This window comes from Gossypium raimondii, chromosome 5 (assembly GCF_025698545.1).
Source record: "Gossypium raimondii isolate GPD5lz chromosome 5, ASM2569854v1, whole genome shotgun sequence".
Classification (NCBI taxonomy): Eukaryota; Viridiplantae; Streptophyta; class Magnoliopsida; order Malvales; family Malvaceae; genus Gossypium; species Gossypium raimondii.
Genome location: NC_068569.1, coordinates 49367502 through 49384585, shown reverse-complemented (window position 1 = coordinate 49384585; position 17084 = coordinate 49367502). Strand labels below are relative to the sequence as shown.

The following is a 17084-nucleotide window of genomic DNA, read 5'->3' as shown; positions in this document are numbered from 1 at the left end:
TTAGGGTGTCGGGTATATCATATTAGAGTTTAGGGTTTAATGTTTAGTATTTTAGGTTTAGTGGTTAATGTTTGTTATTTGGATTTGGGGTTTACGGTTTAGGGTTTAGTTTTTTATAGTTAGTGTCTTATTGTTTATGGCTCTAAGGGTTTAAGGTTAATAAAAAATGACAAAAATTAAATTTATTTTAGTGTTTATGCATTAGTGGCATTTTAGTAAAAAATGCCACAAATATGGATTAGTATGAAAAACGATGACGTTTTATTTTGTGTTCCTAATGGCGTTTATACAAAAATGCCGCAAATTTGTTTCAAAAATGGCAAAACGCTGTGTTTTGATCTGTGCTCTTAGTGGCGTTTTCAACCACACCCCGCAAAAGGATAGAAATTAGTGGCGCTTTAAAAAAATGCCGCAAAGTTTTATTAGGAGTTAATAAAGCTGCGCCGTTTTACATTGCTATTAGTGGCGCTTTACAAGAAACGCCGCAAAATTGTAATTATGTTTATTGAAATGTAGTCGTTTTTGTCTATGGTATTAGTGGCGTTTTTCAGGAAACGCCACAAGCTTGAGTTAACTGTTGGGGAAACGACTTCGTTTCAACTTATATTTAGTGGCGCTTTAATTAAAACACCGCAAAATTGTTTTAACATTTATAGAAACGATGCCGTTTTGTAAATGTTATTCGTGGCGATTTTTTGAAAACGCCATGGATTTGAGGTAAGTGTTGATGATGCGACTGCGTTTTGATTTATAGTTAGTGGCGCTTCGCTTAGAACGCCGCAAAAATGTTTTAAATTTTATTGATACAAGGCCGTTTTGCTGTATTATTAGTGGCGTTTATTCAAAAACGCCAGAGGTGTGAGCTATTTGTTGATGAAACGACTGCGTTTTGACTTATAGTTAGTGGCGCTTATTTATAAACACTGCAAATGGTTAATTTTTTAGATGAAAACGGCGTCATTTTTTTCCCATCCTTTTGACCAAATTTGACACCCAATATTTCTCCATCACTTATCCCCCAAAGACTCATTCTCCCCCAAATCCCTATAATTTCCCTTAATCCCTAACAGCTCCCCAAACCCGACCACCTGCTACTTTGCCGTCTCCTGTGCTGCATCACATTCTCCGTCCATCTCCGGTGCCGCAACCATCGGTAAGTTTGAGTACTTCGTTCTTTTTCTTCATGCGTTAATATATCTCTGTTGCTTCTCCATTACTATTGGTTTGACTCCTTTCTTTCAGCTACCCACGCTTTCAAGCTTCCAACTTTTCCAGAAGCTCCAAGGCTGAAACCGAGAAGAAGGCGCTACAACTACTAATTTGGGATTCCATCTTCAGTTTTGGCCAATACCCTTTCCAAGGTATAAAGCTCTCGGTATTAATTTCATCATTTTATTTCAAGCTTTGTGTCCTTAGTTCTGATATGGGTTACTTTTATTTGACTCGTTCATGCTCAAAATTTGGTCCTTTTTGAGTAAATTAGTCGATGCTTTTGATTAGTTTGATAGTGGGTACCATACCGTTTTATTCGACTGTTGTTTGCCTTTAGTCTGCTATATATATATGGATTTATTGTTCGACTGAGTAAATACTGTTGTTTGATAGTGGTCAAGATTTTCTAGTAGAATTTAGTGTTCAATGTTCATTGCTTTCTTTTTTGCTACTGCACTTGCAGTGACACATAGGAGTCATAGCCTTACTGTTATTTTGCATTTAAAAATAAGGAGTCAAAAATAAAGGTTAGATTTTGATATCCATAGGAAAAAGAAAAGAAAGACTAGCAGTAATGGAGAAGCAATTATCACAAGGGTTGAAGGTGTTGAGGTTGAATGAATGAATCCATAGCGAATAATCAAGTTGAGGGAGATGGATTTAGAGTTGTTTTAAGAAATTCTATGTCAGTTAAATACTCTTCTATTTCCTTGTTTTATTTTTTTCCTATTTATTTGGTACTAATTTACTTATGTTTTCCTTTTTATTTTTATTTTTATTTTTTTGCAGTAGTTTGATTCGAAGTCGAGGAAATTGAGGTATTTATTCCTATGTTTCCCACCTTTGTTTTCTTAAAAAAAAACACCTCCAAATCTTTAAATTTTGGATTTTGTTATATTTTAGCTTTATACTTTAATTATTATTTTGAGTTTTAAAAGGAGTTTTAATTAAGATTTTTTTAAGTCTGTGGTATCGGTTTTAATTATCATATTTGATTTATATGTTGCTAGCTCAATTTGCATGTTACTTTGCAAAAAATTTTCCATAACTGTAAGGTATAAATTATGATTGTAATTCTTGTACGTATTTTTACCCAAAAAAAACAATTACATAAATGATTAAAATTTTTAAATCACTTTTTATATTTGAGTAATTGAATAAATTATGGGCGAATAGTGGATTCGGTTTAAAGTGAACAAATTATCGATTTTCAATTTTATGTCAATTAATAAATTATCGACGTTAGTTCTCATTTATGCGATTGAATGCTAATGTTTAATAATCTATGATTATTCAATAAATTGATCGATTAATTGATTGAATGTCAATGAATTATCAATTTTGTAAGTTAATTGATTGAATGTTTAATAAATTGATTATATAATGACTTGTCAATGAATTATTACTTGATTGCATGTTTAATATAAATAAATTATGAATATATATTTTAAAGTTAATATATATTTTCAATATTTATTATATTTTAATATATTTTACAATTTAATTTAACTTATTACTAATATATATATTGATAATATATAATTTTTAAATTTTATATCTTACATTACTTAAATAACAATTTTAAGTATATTTTACATGACTTACATTACTTACTAAAACATATTTTTACTAAAATTTACTTTAATATATTACTTGAATATATTACTTAAATAATTTACCTAAATACATTACTTACTAAAATTTGGTTAAATTTATTACTTAAATATGTTACTTAAATACATTACTTACTAAAATTTGTTTAAATTTATTACTTAAATATGTTACTTAAATACATTACTTACTAAAATTTAAGTATATATTTAATTACTTACATAACTTGTTAAAATATATTATAATTTTAAAATAATTATAAATAAGATACATAAAAGTGATATACTTACATCATACATATCTTACATAACCAAAATTTGTATGTACAAGAACTTACATAACTTATTAATATTTATATAAACTTACATAACTATCACATAAACTTATATGTAAACTTACATAATACATATCTTTTAACTTACATAATACATAACTTATAAATTTTTTATATAAACTTACATAATACATTACTTACATATTAACTTACATAAGTTATCTACAAGCTTATATATAAACTTGCATAACTTACGTAATAACATAACAACTTACATAATAAATAGCATACATAACTTACATAATACAAAACTTACATAACTTAAATATCTTACACAACTTACATAACCTACATAATACATTTAACTTACATAACTTACATAACTTACATAATACAAAACTTACATAACTTAAATATCTTACACAACTTACATAACCTACATAATACATTTAACTTACATAACTTACATAATACATAATAACTTACAACTTACATAACATACATTACTTTGATAACTTACATAACTTACATAATACACAACTTACATAGCTTACTTAATACATAACTTACATAATACACAACTTACATAGCTTACTTAATACATAACTTACATAATACATACAAGTACATAACTTACATAATTTACTTAATACATAAATATATATCATATGATATACTTACATAACTCATTTATACTTACCACTGAACAACTTACCCTTGTAATTTCTGGTGAAAATCAGACTTCAAGAAATAAGAAATGGACCGGTCTTAGATGAATTTGTCAAGGGTAAGCGACGGTTATCGAAATGGAGTACAGACTTTTCTAAATTTTGCATTTCAATATGCAATCCAAGAGAACATGATCCTTTGCCCGTGTAAGAAGTGTGTCAACATAAACTGGCATTATCGTGAAGTTGTATACGAGCATCTAATTGTTGATGGGTTTGTTCGGGGTTATAAACAATGGCTTTTTCATGGAGAATGCCCGATTGATTCACACAGGACAACAACTGATAGATGAGCCGTATGTATTCTCATATCAAGTCAAACAAGTTTTTTACTCAAAAGATCCAACTGATGAGGGTTGGTACGTTGTACTCCGTAACATCCCTAGAGACTTGTTTGAAATGGGCAGTGGAAGTAGAGATAACATTGACGATAGATCAGAAACTTTGTCATTTCCAGAACAAAACTTAAACGATAATATCCCTAGTACTAGTGCACAATTTCAATGGGTTCGTCAGGATACGGATGAAGATATTTACGAATAATGATGTAGTAAGATTTTACGATTGTTTAATATCATAATTTAAATCTTGGTCTTATTATATATTTCAACTATTTTATATGTGCTATTATTGTTGTAATTAGTTATTAAGTTTTCAACTATTTTATGTTTATTGCAGATAAAATGCCTAGAAGAAAAATTCCAAGGGGAAGCATTGTTCAAAATGATCCAAACTCGAGAAACAAATAGTACTGAACAACAGACAACAATTGGATCTTCAAATGTTCTGATTACACCTGAGGATCCTACAGAAGTTCAAAGTAATTTTACATTTAATTTACATGCGTGTTGACTTATAATTGATTTATTTTTCAAATTCTTATATTATAATATACCATTTGCAGCTGAAAATGGTGGGACACGCAGAGATTGAGGATGTACGCTACTTACAGATTTATACGAGTTAGATCCAGTTGAGCGTGTCAAGGTATGCAGAAACAATTTTGGTTAGCCTGTTGGATCAAAAGCTCGACTTTTAGCAGGATACATGGGCATTTTAGCACGAAATGCGAATATGTTGCCTATCAACTACGAGTCATGCCATCAAATGCCCGATAGCAACAAAAACCAAGCCCTCGATAGTATTAAGGTAACAAAATGTTAATGTCATCTGTAATTCTTGGGAAATAGTTTCATTTATATTTACTTTATTAACTTGGGTTTTTTGTAGGCGAAGTTTGCTTTAGAGGTCTCAGATGCTTATGTAAAGAAGGCATTAGGAAAAAGATGAAGAGACCATAAAAGTACTTTGAAGAAATATTATTATAAGACAAAAACAACCCTCGATGAGAAATTGCAAAATGTCCCGCCGGGTATGCTGATGTACCAATGGGAAGATGCGGTTAGATTTTGGCATTCGAAGAAAGGCGAGGTATGACGTACTTCCAAACTATTGTAATTATTTTGGTTTATAGTATTTACTATTTACGTACTAAAAATTTCATAACGTAAGATCGTGAACGAGTTGGAAAAAGCAGTAGGCAGAAACAAAAATTCACTCACACAGTCGGATTGAGAAGTTTTGCATGTGTAGCTGAGGCGGAGGTATTTTTAATTTTTTAATATTGTCAAATATGTATAACTTTCCATTAAATAATATTTTTACTACTATATTGTAGGAACGGTCGTCCGATCAAAAATTTGGACGCCTTCAACTTTTTGAAATTACACATAGGAAGAAAGATGGATCTACTATGACTCCTGAAGCTGGTGAAATTATGGTACGTTTACTTAATACGATTTGACTTATTTTAGTTATTTATAGTGTTTATTTTCTAATGGTTTAATTCATTGCTTGTAATGCGACTATTGTTATGTTGCATTTGTTTTTTTAATATATATTGCGTTCCTAACTATGTGATTTATTTATTAGGAAAAACTAAAGGATAAAAAGGCGGAGTACGAAGCGATTGTTTCTAGTGATAGTTCTGTTCATCCTGAAGACGTTGATAACCGGATTATTACTGAAGTTTTGGGTCCTGAAAGGTATGGCCGAGTTCGATTTCAAGGATCTTTTGTTAGTCCAACCCAATATTTTGGATCCAGCTCGCAGCAATACATGGCTTCGGGGAGTCAGGCTCAAGCTAAAGTTCAGAGGTTAAAAGATCAGATGGCTCAGATGCAAGCGACCACATTTGAGGTTCAAAGGAAATATGAAGAACTCCAGCTACAACTTAAAGCAGAGGCGACAACGAGGGAAGCAGAGGCTGCAGCGAGAGAAGCAGCGAGAGAAGCAGAGGTTCAAAAGAAATATGAAGAACTCCAGCTATAGGTCAAATAATAATAAAATAATCTAGACTAATCAGAGTTTGATTGAAACAGATAAATAAAGTTTAACTAAAAGATTATTTTTCGAATTTGACTGAAATAGGAGTCATACTTAACAAACATAATTATTGATATAACATCATTTTATGTTTATATATGTTGATTGAATCAAAATTAAAGTTTCGTGCATTTATTTGAACCACAATCAAAATTTCATACATATAATTGTATCAAATTAAAGTTCATATATACAATTGCACATTAAATTAAATATCATGTATAATTTTAAAATTTATCAAATTTTACATATTTCTAAACCTTTGAAACGTCCACTCTTATATATGCATATATATATATATATATATCATATTTCATGTTTTATTTTATATTAATGATGTAAAAATAAATATAATAAAAGTATTAATATATACAAAATTATAAACACGAATATAAAACGTGTATTAAATATGTGCAACAAAAATGAGAAAAGTTTTAGAATTAACTTCAAAAAGTGCAAATCTAACACATGAAAGCTATGAAGGAAATTACTTGGAATTTAATAGGATAGTACGCCTGACAACAATGCTAAGCCACCTTTGCTTTTGACTTGAAATTTTATAAATATATTTGTTATTATTATATTTAATAATTACATTAACTTTTATTTTTAAAAGAATTTATAAATAATAAAAGTAAAGAACTGAAAACAATACATTTTCAAAATAAGTAAAAATAGTATGTTAAGAATAATAATTATTCTTATACTAAATGATGCTTATTAAATCAAATAAAAAATTAAAATTAAAAAAAATCACGTAGAATTTAGAAAAAGAAATTGAGCTACTAAGGCTTAGTTTGGATGGGTGGTGTGTTTACCTCCGGTGAGCTTAAAAACAGTGGTGGCGGTGAGATTAGTTACTGTAGCGGTGAGATTGGATATTATAGCAGTGAGATTAGAAACAATGGTGGAGTGTGTGTTTGGATTCAAACGCAGCTGTAGCGGTGAAGTGAGAATAAAAAATGACTATTAAGGACATCAGATTAGAATTGATATATAATAGAAGTTTTTTAAATTATTTTACTTTTTTAAAATTGTTAAAATATGTGAATTTATAAATTCATTTAATAAAATATTAAAATGTATCTTCCAATATTTTAATGAATTATATAATTAATTTAAATTATTTATTAGATAAAATGATAATTATTTTAATTTTTATAGTTAAATATTTTTATAACAATGATAAATATTATTTTCACAAATAGTAACATTATACTTGGATCAAATATTATTTTCACAAATAGTAACAAATAGTAACATTATACTTGGATCAAATTTTTTATAACAATGATAAATATTATTTTCACAAATAGTAACATTATTTTTAATTTTTTATAGTTTAACTTTCAAGGATAAAATGGTAAAATAATAAACAAAAGTAAGGGTATTTTTGCATTAAAAATACCAACAATTTCGATTAATTTCGATTCTTGCGAAGATCTCCAGTGATTTGAAATTTGGTGGAGATGGCTTCTCCTGATGACATCTTTGAACCAAATGGCTGACTAGTGAGGTTGGTATCATATTTTTCCCCCAACTGTACCTCACTGGCATGCAAAGCCAAACCAAAGGAAGCCTAAAACTTGGATGAAGAATTTTAAATCTTTTGAGATTTTTTTTGAACGGTTCTGATCATATTTTTTTTTTCAAAATGTTAGCATTTATAGTTTTACTTTTTTTAGATAAATAAATAATTTAAGAAAAAAATATTATTGAAATTTTACAAATTAAATAATAATTATAAAGGAAGAAGAATTATATTAGAATAAATAGTTTTAATATGAATATCATTATATTTGTAAAAAAATACAAATAGTTCTAATAAAATAAAATTTAAAAATATACATTAGAATTAAATAAAAATAATTTATGGATAAATAAAATAAAAATATAATTTTTTTGAAAAATCACCCTTTAGCTAGAATTTAGAATTTATAATATATTTACACAAACAAGTAAATTTATTATGAGTGGATGATATTTTATAATTTTAAAATTTTATATTAAGAAGAAATTGACTTTACCTAACTTGACTAATAAAATAAATTATAAACTCCAAATATTAAAATAAACAATGCTGGTATTGTCAAAGAGAGAGAAGCCTTAATTGACTTGACTTTTCCTTCCCATCTTTAACTTCACGTGGGATTTCTCTTTTTTATTTTATTTTTTCTACAATTTGATAACCTAGCATTTTAAAAACAAAAGGTTATTAGAATTTTTACATTTAGTCTTTTAACTTTTTAAATTAGTTACACTGTGAGTTTTTTATTGACACAAATAAAATTAAAATTTTAATAATTGGATCTGAATTTTAAATATGAAAAAGTAAAGGAATAAAATCCTGGTCATAAAAGTACATTGACTAAATTCCAAAATTATAAAGAGTATAGGGACCCCTTTGAAAAATAATAGGACAAAGAAAATGACGTGATAAATTGCATACGTGATAAGTATTCGAAGAAATTTGAGAGAGAAAATAGATAATTACGTAAAACCGTTGGGTGGTGTTGGACTGGTCTTCTCTTTTTAGCTTATTAATGGTCTATACTCTATACTCGTCCACTTGAACCTCTAATAACGACTGCAGGAAGACTAGAATTTAGTCCACACTTCACAGCTCTTCAATTATTCACGGTTCTAAGGTTGTCGGAGTCTTTGTTGCAACTTTCCTACGCATTTGAGGTTAGTTCCAATCTGGGTTTTGTTTGGTTTTCAATAAAATACAGGAAAATTAATGAGAAAAAGATTTATGATTTATCAGATCTCTTTATTTTGTTTCGGTTTGCTTGGGATTTGGATATATTCAAAAAAAAGTAGTGTACTTGATGGAGTTTTGGATGCTTTATCTCTTCTTCCTTGTTTGTTTTCTTGGATTCTTTGTGCCACAAAAAAATATTGTTTCATGGATTTAAATTTTCTCTGTTTTTAGCAAAACAGAGGCAAATTGAAAATGTTGGTTTTTGCTTTCGCCTTTTTTTTAAAAAAAAATTCATAGTTCTGGGTGTCATAAATCAGATTTTAATTTCTTGATGTGCTAAGATACTATAGAAAATGAGAACAATTTTTCTTGATGTGCCCCTTCGACCTTTCAACTTACCAGCAAAGTTTGCATGTTTCCAAAATTATTAGCTAATACATTTGGAAGTTTAATTTGTGATCTTTTGTTCTATTTTAGAAGCTAATCTATAATATGTTTTGTTCTATAGGGTATGTTAATTAGGGTATTATAAGGCAACAGTGTACACCTTTTTTATGTTCATGGACGATTATGTTTCTTATTTGATGCTTTACGTTGGCCTCACAGGATTTTCGTCTGTGTGAAGGCATTTGATTATTCGAACTGAGCAGCAGCTGGTGATGGCTTGTTTCTCATGTTTATTTTCGAGAAAGAAAACTTTCTCAGCTGAACAAACAATAGAAATAGATGAAGGTATGCTGCTTACTTGACTTATTGTTCTCTCTTCATTTTCGAACCAACAATCCTAAGAAAACGGCTCATGGGGCTATAAAACTCCGTCCCCTGTCGTAGAAACTTATAAGTTTCTAATTGCATACTCATTGGCACAGAGGTTTCGGGTATTCTGAACACTAAACGGTTTCCTTACAAGGAGCTGAAAATGGCAACTGGAAATTTTCATCATTCCAATAAAATTGGTGAGGGAGGTTTCGGTGTTGTCTATAAGGTGAATGGAATCTTCTTTTGTTTGAATATTTTTGAAACACTGCTTTGATAAATGCTTGCATGCGAAACTAATCCTGTTTTTTTACTGTACTTTTTGTAATGAACAGGGAACTTTCGGAGATGGTACCATGGGTGCTATAAAGGTGCTGTCAGCGGACTCAAAGCAAGGGGTACGAGAGTTCTTGACGGAAATAAACATGATTGCTGAAATAGAGCATGAGAACCTGGTTGAATTGTGCGGTTGTTGTGTGGAAGGAAACCATAGGATTTTGGTCTATGGCTATCTCGAGAATAACAGCCTTGCACAAACACTTCTCGGTAATTACTTCTATTCTTGGTTCGTGTTTAATATCCGCTTGAACGTTAATAACCTGAGGCCTCTTTACCTTTTAGGTGGAGGGCATAGCAGTATGCAATTCAGCTGGGAAGCAAGGCGTAACATTTGCATCGGTGTTGCAAAGGGGCTTGCATTCCTTCACGAGGAAGTTCAACCACATATTATTCACAGAGACATAAAAGCAAGCAATATTCTCCTCGATAAAAATCTCAATCCCAAAATTTCAGATTTTGGCCTGGCAAAGCTTTTCCCTGACAACATGACCCACATAAGTACACGTGTTGCTGGAACAACGTGAGTTCTTACATTGCTCTATATACTTGTGAGTTCTGTATTTCGTTCTTAGTGAATCGACTTGGTGTTACGGAGTACATGATTCAAGCTCTGCATAGTTTATTTACTGATCTACCAAATTTCCTTTTCACTTTAATTCATTCGTGTTTCCTCATGTGGTCTGTGTAGAGGTTATCTAGCACCGGAGTATGCTATAAGAGGCCAGTTGACGAGGAAAGCGGATATTTATAGTTTTGGCGTTTTGCTGTTGGAAATTGTTAGCGGTAGATGCAACACAAACAGAAGATTGCCTCTATCAGAGCAATACCTTCTCGAGAGGGTATGAATTTCTTCTATGTTCTGTCTTCTTGTCGCTTTCATTGTTACCTTAATTCAAGTCTCTTAGTGTGTAGAAACATGGAGAGATAATATCCCACACGGGACATACGTATTAAATCTCTGTTGGCCTACAGCTTAGCTTTTAGCTTAAACAAACATTAATAACATACACGAAATACTATTTGAAACAGAAGTTTCAAGCATGTACAATGAGAAAACCTTAAATCTTTAGGTTTTTGAATTCCACATTTACATTGGCATTCTATGTTGTTGGATCTCAAATGGTGGAGTCACATGATCCGATGTCAGATGGTGGAGTCACGTGATTTTGATCCAATCTTTTAGGTCAATCTCCACTTAGCTAAGTCACTAAGCTTCTCATGTTTCGATTTTGTTCTTCGGTGTTACAACATGATTTTGAGATTGTTGCTAAATAGATTTACAACTGCAGGCATGGAACAAGTATGAGTCCAGAGAACTAGTGGAACTAGTTGATACATCAATGGGCGGCGAGTATGATGAAGAAGAGGCTCAGAAATTTCTAAAGATTGGTTTACTTTGCACCCAAGACATTCCAAAACTCCGACCATCCATGTCTCAAGTGGTGAAGATGCTAATGGGAGAAGAAGCTGTGAATGATGAGAATATATCAAGACCTGGCCTTCTTTCGGAATTCACAGCACTCAGAGGCCAAAAAGATAACTCCGGCATGATATCTGAAGGCACAGGCAAAGGGGGGAATTCATCTTCGTCATCAGAAAATGTCACAACATCGTATGCTACAATGACATTCAATTCAATATTCGACCGAAGCAATTAGGTTGTTCTATTCTTGTTTTGGTACTCTTTAGGAAGAATTTTTGAAATTTTTTCTTCCTGATTTCATCGAAGTAACAGTTCGGGTTTCAGGTTTTGCTTAGCCACATTATACCTTGTTCATCTTTCCTGTTTTGTGAGACCAGCAATGCTGTAAATTTATGTAAATTGTAATCATTTGTGCCTTAATATTTTGATTCTTTTTTGAGTTCAGTCATTGCTCCCACTTCTTTCATTGTTCTGAACATTTGTAAGGATCAATCTCTTCACTGTTCAACCTGTTTTTTTTTTTCAATTAAGGCTTTAATATTATTATTATTATTAATGATTTTACCTTGATTGATTGCCATTGATTTTAGCCGTGTCACTACATTAAGAGCAGAAGCTGAAACCAACCCTGAAGTTGGTTCATCAATCAAGATAACAGCAGGGTCGTAAACCAGATCGACTCCAATGATACTCGGTGCCTTTCTCCACCAGAAATGCCGTTGTCTGATCCCCAACCAATCCTGGAACCTGCAACCTGCAACCTGATCCAAATCCAAGCTGTAAGACAAGTTTGCCACTTAACTTGTAAGACAAGTTTCTAGTTTCTAATCTGAACGGAGCTTTCCGGCGGGCGGTAACCAATGACTTCACAAGCAATTCCATTGAGGGAAACAAATGTGGAAGTTGAGAGGAAAAACTGGGAATTCCTGAGATAATGTGAAGAAAGGAAATACAAAGAGATGAAGTTGACATCCTTGGTCATAATTTAGCCTGTTTGAAGTCATTGGGCTTGACTTGGATTTGGTGGGGATTGGATAGTTCGCAACCAACCCAAAGAAAAGATGACAAAAGAAATGAAACAAAAATCAGAGGGATTAATATTGGTGGCCTCACCCAATCATTCCTGCTTTTCACACCTAAAATTGAGGTTGGTGGAAGAAAGACAGAAAAATTGGCTACATGCTAAGAAATTTCACTTTGGCCATGTAATTCACAAATCAATTAATCCCAATTTGGTCATCAAATTAAAACTATTTTTTGACTTACAAGATGAAAGCAAAATCTTATCAACAACGCGACTAGCGCGACTCGAATCCAGACCATATTTGGAACGGTGAACGCCCTAACTATCAAGTCAACACATAAAGTTCTCATGAAATTAAAACTTAATCAATCAAAATATTAAATCTCATATAAAAAATTATAAAGCCCTAGAATATTTTAATATGTCTCGTTTGGTTACTACGGTAATAAAATGAAAAAAAATTTTCGCTTAATGCTGTTTACTTCTATCGAACAAAAATGAAAAAAACTAATTTATTACATACTTATTACAATAATTAGATATAAAATAATAAATAATTAGTAAAAATTTAAACTTGAAATTAAAAAATAATAGCGAAATTTTAATGTATAACCGTACTCAAAATATTATATATTTATATAAATAATAACATTTAGTAATTTAATATATAAATTTGTATTTTCATTTATATTATTGTTATACTATATTTCATGTAACATTTTAATTAATTTAGGGTAAATTATACTAATAGTCACTCAACTATTAGTAAGTTTTTTTCTAATCACCCAATTACGAAAGTTTATTAAATGGTCATTTAACTATTCGATTTTTAAAATTTTTAAAATAGATAATGTGTAAACATTGATGGTTAAATTTTAAAATTTAAGATTAAATTAATAAACGTGCACATATCGAGAGCTAAATTTATTATTGTATTAATTTTAAAAGCTATCACATCATCTTCTTGTTAGTTATTTAACTGTCGGTGATTAAAAAGAAAAGTTGAATAATTAGATGACTATTTTATAACTTTTCATAGTTGAGGGACTAAAATTGAAACTTACTAATAGTGGATGACTAGTAATGAAGTTTACCCTTAATTTTAAAGTATGATATCTTCAAAATTTATAAAATTACATATTTGTCCTTCTTCTAATCTTCTTTAAAAGCCCTTCCAAAACCCTATTTACTATTTTTCAATTTCCTTTCGGTTCCTCTCATCATCGTAGCGGCTTTCCACAAATGGCGACCCAATCCCTCTCTCGCTATCTCCTCTCCAAACCAAAATCCCTAACCTCCTTCCTCTTCCCTTCATGCCCCCCTTTCTCTTCCTTTTCCCCCGCCGCCGCCGCTTCCCCCGTGAAAACCCTAATAACCTCATCGCCATCCCCTTCCCTCTTTTTCCTCCGTCGTCTCCGTGCCCCACTTTGCTACTCGCTCCTCCTTCGCGACTCACTTTTCCCCACTGTCAAATCGTTCTCCACTCGAGCAGCCAGGTCCTCTCTCAATGACCCGAGTCCTAATTACTCGAATCGTCCCCCGAAGGAGACAATATTGCTCGACGGCTGTGATTTTGAGCATTGGCTCGTTGTGGTGGAGCCCCCTAAAGAGGATGCTACTAGGGATGAAATTATTGATAGTTATATCAAAACCCTAGCTCAAGTAGTGGGCAGGTAACTTGTTGTTGGTTTATGATGGGTTTCGTTTTTGATTGTTTATCTTATATTAAGCTGAGTAGTTTAATTGTTTGCAATAAACTAACAAATTTTGATGGGAAAATTATTGATTTTGTGTATATGGCATTGGGATTTTTGTTTTATTTTACTCACTTTTAATGAAGTACTAATTTTTTAGGAAACGAAACCTTAAAATTCATGTTTTTTTTGCCCACTAATGAATGCTGAGGAAATTATTCGGATAAAGATAAAATATAGTTCGATTCCTTTGTTTTAGGGTAGCTTTTCCATGGGGGAAAAAAATGAGTTTATTGCTTTATTTTGAGATCTTACTTGGTATTGTTCTCTTCGAAGTTGGAAAGGAATGGAATGAAGAGAAACAATGTGTTGAATTTAATGTTCTGCAATTCTTTTACTTTGGCTCTGAATTCATATTTACCATTGAGAAAATCATTTGGTTTTAGTTTGGTAGTGGTAATTTGTTTTAATAAAAGAAAATTTGTCCAAGATAACTTATTGTAAGTTGTTCTAATTGTTTCTTCTGTAATTTTTTATTTACAAATTACTTTTGTTTCATATAAAGTGCTTGTCTTTATGTTTGAAATTTTCGGAATGCGGTGTTATTAGAGTATCTTCATGCTACACATGAACAGATATTTGTGTCATTGCTGACAGTTTTTGGTTAGCACGACTTGATATGATTCGGTAGAAGTATCTCTTCCTATTGAGTATTACTGTCTTCGAAACAACTTTTTGCCACTCTTAGGTTTGCCATGTTGCATGATCGTAACTTATCTCATTTCTGATTGAGATTCCAGATTAGGAATGTTTTTCTCCAGATACTTATTGCGGTTATCCCATGACTAGATGTGTACATTACTTTTGTAATTATAATTTATCGAAATGTGTACATTACTTTTGTAATTACAGTTTATTTTCTGTGTCTTGTTAACAGTGAAGACGAAGCTAGAATGAAAATTTATTCAGTTTCTACTCGGCATTATTATGCCTTTGGAGCCCTTGTTTCTGAAGAGCTCTCGTACAAGATCAAGGGTACATGTCCTTTTAAGTTATCTAGTTTTCTTGTCACTACAAGTCTGTTTCGAGAAATGCTTTTTGTGATGTTCTTATAAAATTTTATTTTCTTCTCAGAACTTCCTGGAGTTCGTTGGGTTCTTCCAGATTCTTACTTGGACGTGAAGAATAAAGATTATGGAGGTATTTTTTACCATCTTTTTTTAAAAAAATCTTGAATAATTCTTTCATGGTGGGGGTTTTTGGTTTTATGCTATTGTTTTTCAGGTGAACCTTTCATTAATGGGCAAGCTGTGCCTTATGATCCCAAGTACCATGAGGAATGGGTGAGGAACAATGCACGTGCAAATGAAAGAAATAGACGTAATGACAGGCCTCGTAATTATGACAGATCAAGAAACTATGAGAGAAGAAGGGAAAACATGCAGCCTCCTCCTAACCAGGGTATGCAGAATGCTGCTCCTAATACAGCTAGAAGTCCACCTCCTAACAACATGGGAGGAATGCCTTACAACAATAGGGGAGGTATGCCAGCCAACAACATGGGGGGAGGAATGCCGCCTCCTAACAATATGGGAGGAATGCCGCCTCCTAACAATATGGGAGGAATGCCGCCTCCTAACAGTATGGGAGGAATGCCACCGCGGAACAACATGGGAGGAGGAATGCCGCCTCCTAACAATATGGGAGGAATGCCGCCTCCTAACAACATGGGAGGAGGAATGCCGCCGCCGAACAACATGGGTGGGATGCCACCGGGTCCACCGAATCAAGGATGGTCTGGTAACATGGGTGGAAATGCTCAGAATTTCCAAAATCCTTACCAAGGTAATACACAGAATGTGCAATATCCGAATAACCATCCGCCAAATATGGGCGGGCCTGGTGGGAATTACCAGTCTTAGATATTTGTTTTAGATGAATTGAAAGAAGACATTTTTAGGAACATTGTAGATAAAGAGAATATCTGTTGAGCTTGTGGCTATTAAAATGAATTGCTGTACTGCTGTGGATGTTTGCTAAGTTCATCAGTATATCTTCATTAGTACGAAATTTTGTCGTGTTGGATGGACTGCTGTTGATGTTTTCTAAATATATTATTATGATGATGATGTTGGTGTCACTTAAATTTGGATATGTTTAGGCTTTTTATTGAAGAAGTGTCTGTTTCTCCGTTGTTCATTACAAGTCATGACTCCATCTATCATCCCTTTGTTGATTAAGAGAGAATTTGGTGGTTAATATTTATGTTAACGAGATTTGCCGAATGTCACTCTTTTTATATTTTAAGCTAGTGAGAATTTAATGTTGGATTAATTATAAATTTGGCCACTAATATTTCTATTTTTTGTCAAAACGACTCTAATTATATTTTTAAGTTTTTTGTTTTTTAACATGTTTATTGAATAAGTTTAAGGTTTTAATATTTTTTTCAAAAGGTTTTAATCTTTCTTACGTTTGGTTAATTATGTTTATTTTCTTTAAATTAAGTGTTATTTTTTAATTTCATGTATTATTTATTTAATTTATTATTTTTACATATACATCTTATAGGGTTATTTAAGTTTACATCTCATAAAAATATTTCACATATAAAATTTTATATTATCCTCAATTAACTTTTTAATGGTACATTATAGTTTGAAAAGAAATTGATAATTAAAAAGATTAAAAATATAATTAGTATCGTTTTGACAAAATATACAAATATTAGTGGTCAACATTTTCATTTACCCTTTAATGTTTTAAAAGTTCTAATTTTTTAATCTTGTTTTATTATCTATATCATACTTTTAAGGGTTAAAATATTCATACTTTTCTTTTGTCGTGGAGCTGAACCAGACATTACCGATAGCTAAAAGTAAACAATTACGTCATCACTAACTTAGGGTAATTTACCAATAAAAGTCTTTTTTT

General features: G+C 31.4%; 2 protein-coding genes across 4 annotated transcripts; both read left to right on the top strand.

Moving 5' to 3' along the window:
* The first annotated feature begins 8712 nt into the window (after positions 1-8712).
* On the top strand, positions 8713-11876 carry LOC105766359 (cold-responsive protein kinase 1). Of its 2 annotated transcripts, none has more exons than XM_012585785.2 (7): positions 8713-8898; positions 9540-9646; positions 9784-9899; positions 10006-10216; positions 10292-10529; positions 10698-10848; positions 11299-11876. In XM_012585785.2, exons 2-7 carry the CDS (start codon positions 9574-9576, stop codon positions 11665-11667), a joined length of 1158 nt encoding a protein of 385 aa, XP_012441239.1. In that variant the 5' UTR covers positions 8713-8898; positions 9540-9573; the 3' UTR covers positions 11668-11876. The 2 variants fall into 2 exon arrangements, with proteins under 2 accessions (XP_012441239.1, XP_012441238.1); XM_012585784.2 differs by having other exon boundaries at positions 8714-8898; positions 9521-9646.
* Positions 11877-13640: 1764 nt separating this feature from the next.
* LOC105766358 (multiple organellar RNA editing factor 8, chloroplastic/mitochondrial) lies at positions 13641-16220 on the top strand. Of its 2 annotated transcripts, XM_052629999.1 has the most exons (5): positions 13641-14129; positions 15088-15185; positions 15285-15350; positions 15435-15755; positions 15810-16220. In XM_052629999.1, exons 1-5 carry the CDS (start codon positions 13699-13701, stop codon positions 16070-16072), a joined length of 1179 nt encoding a protein of 392 aa, XP_052485959.1. In that variant the 5' UTR covers positions 13641-13698; the 3' UTR covers positions 16073-16220. The 2 variants fall into 2 exon arrangements, with proteins under 2 accessions (XP_052485959.1, XP_012441235.1); XM_012585781.2 differs by having other exon boundaries at positions 13642-14129; positions 15435-16220.
* Positions 16221-17084: the final 864 nt, after the last annotated feature.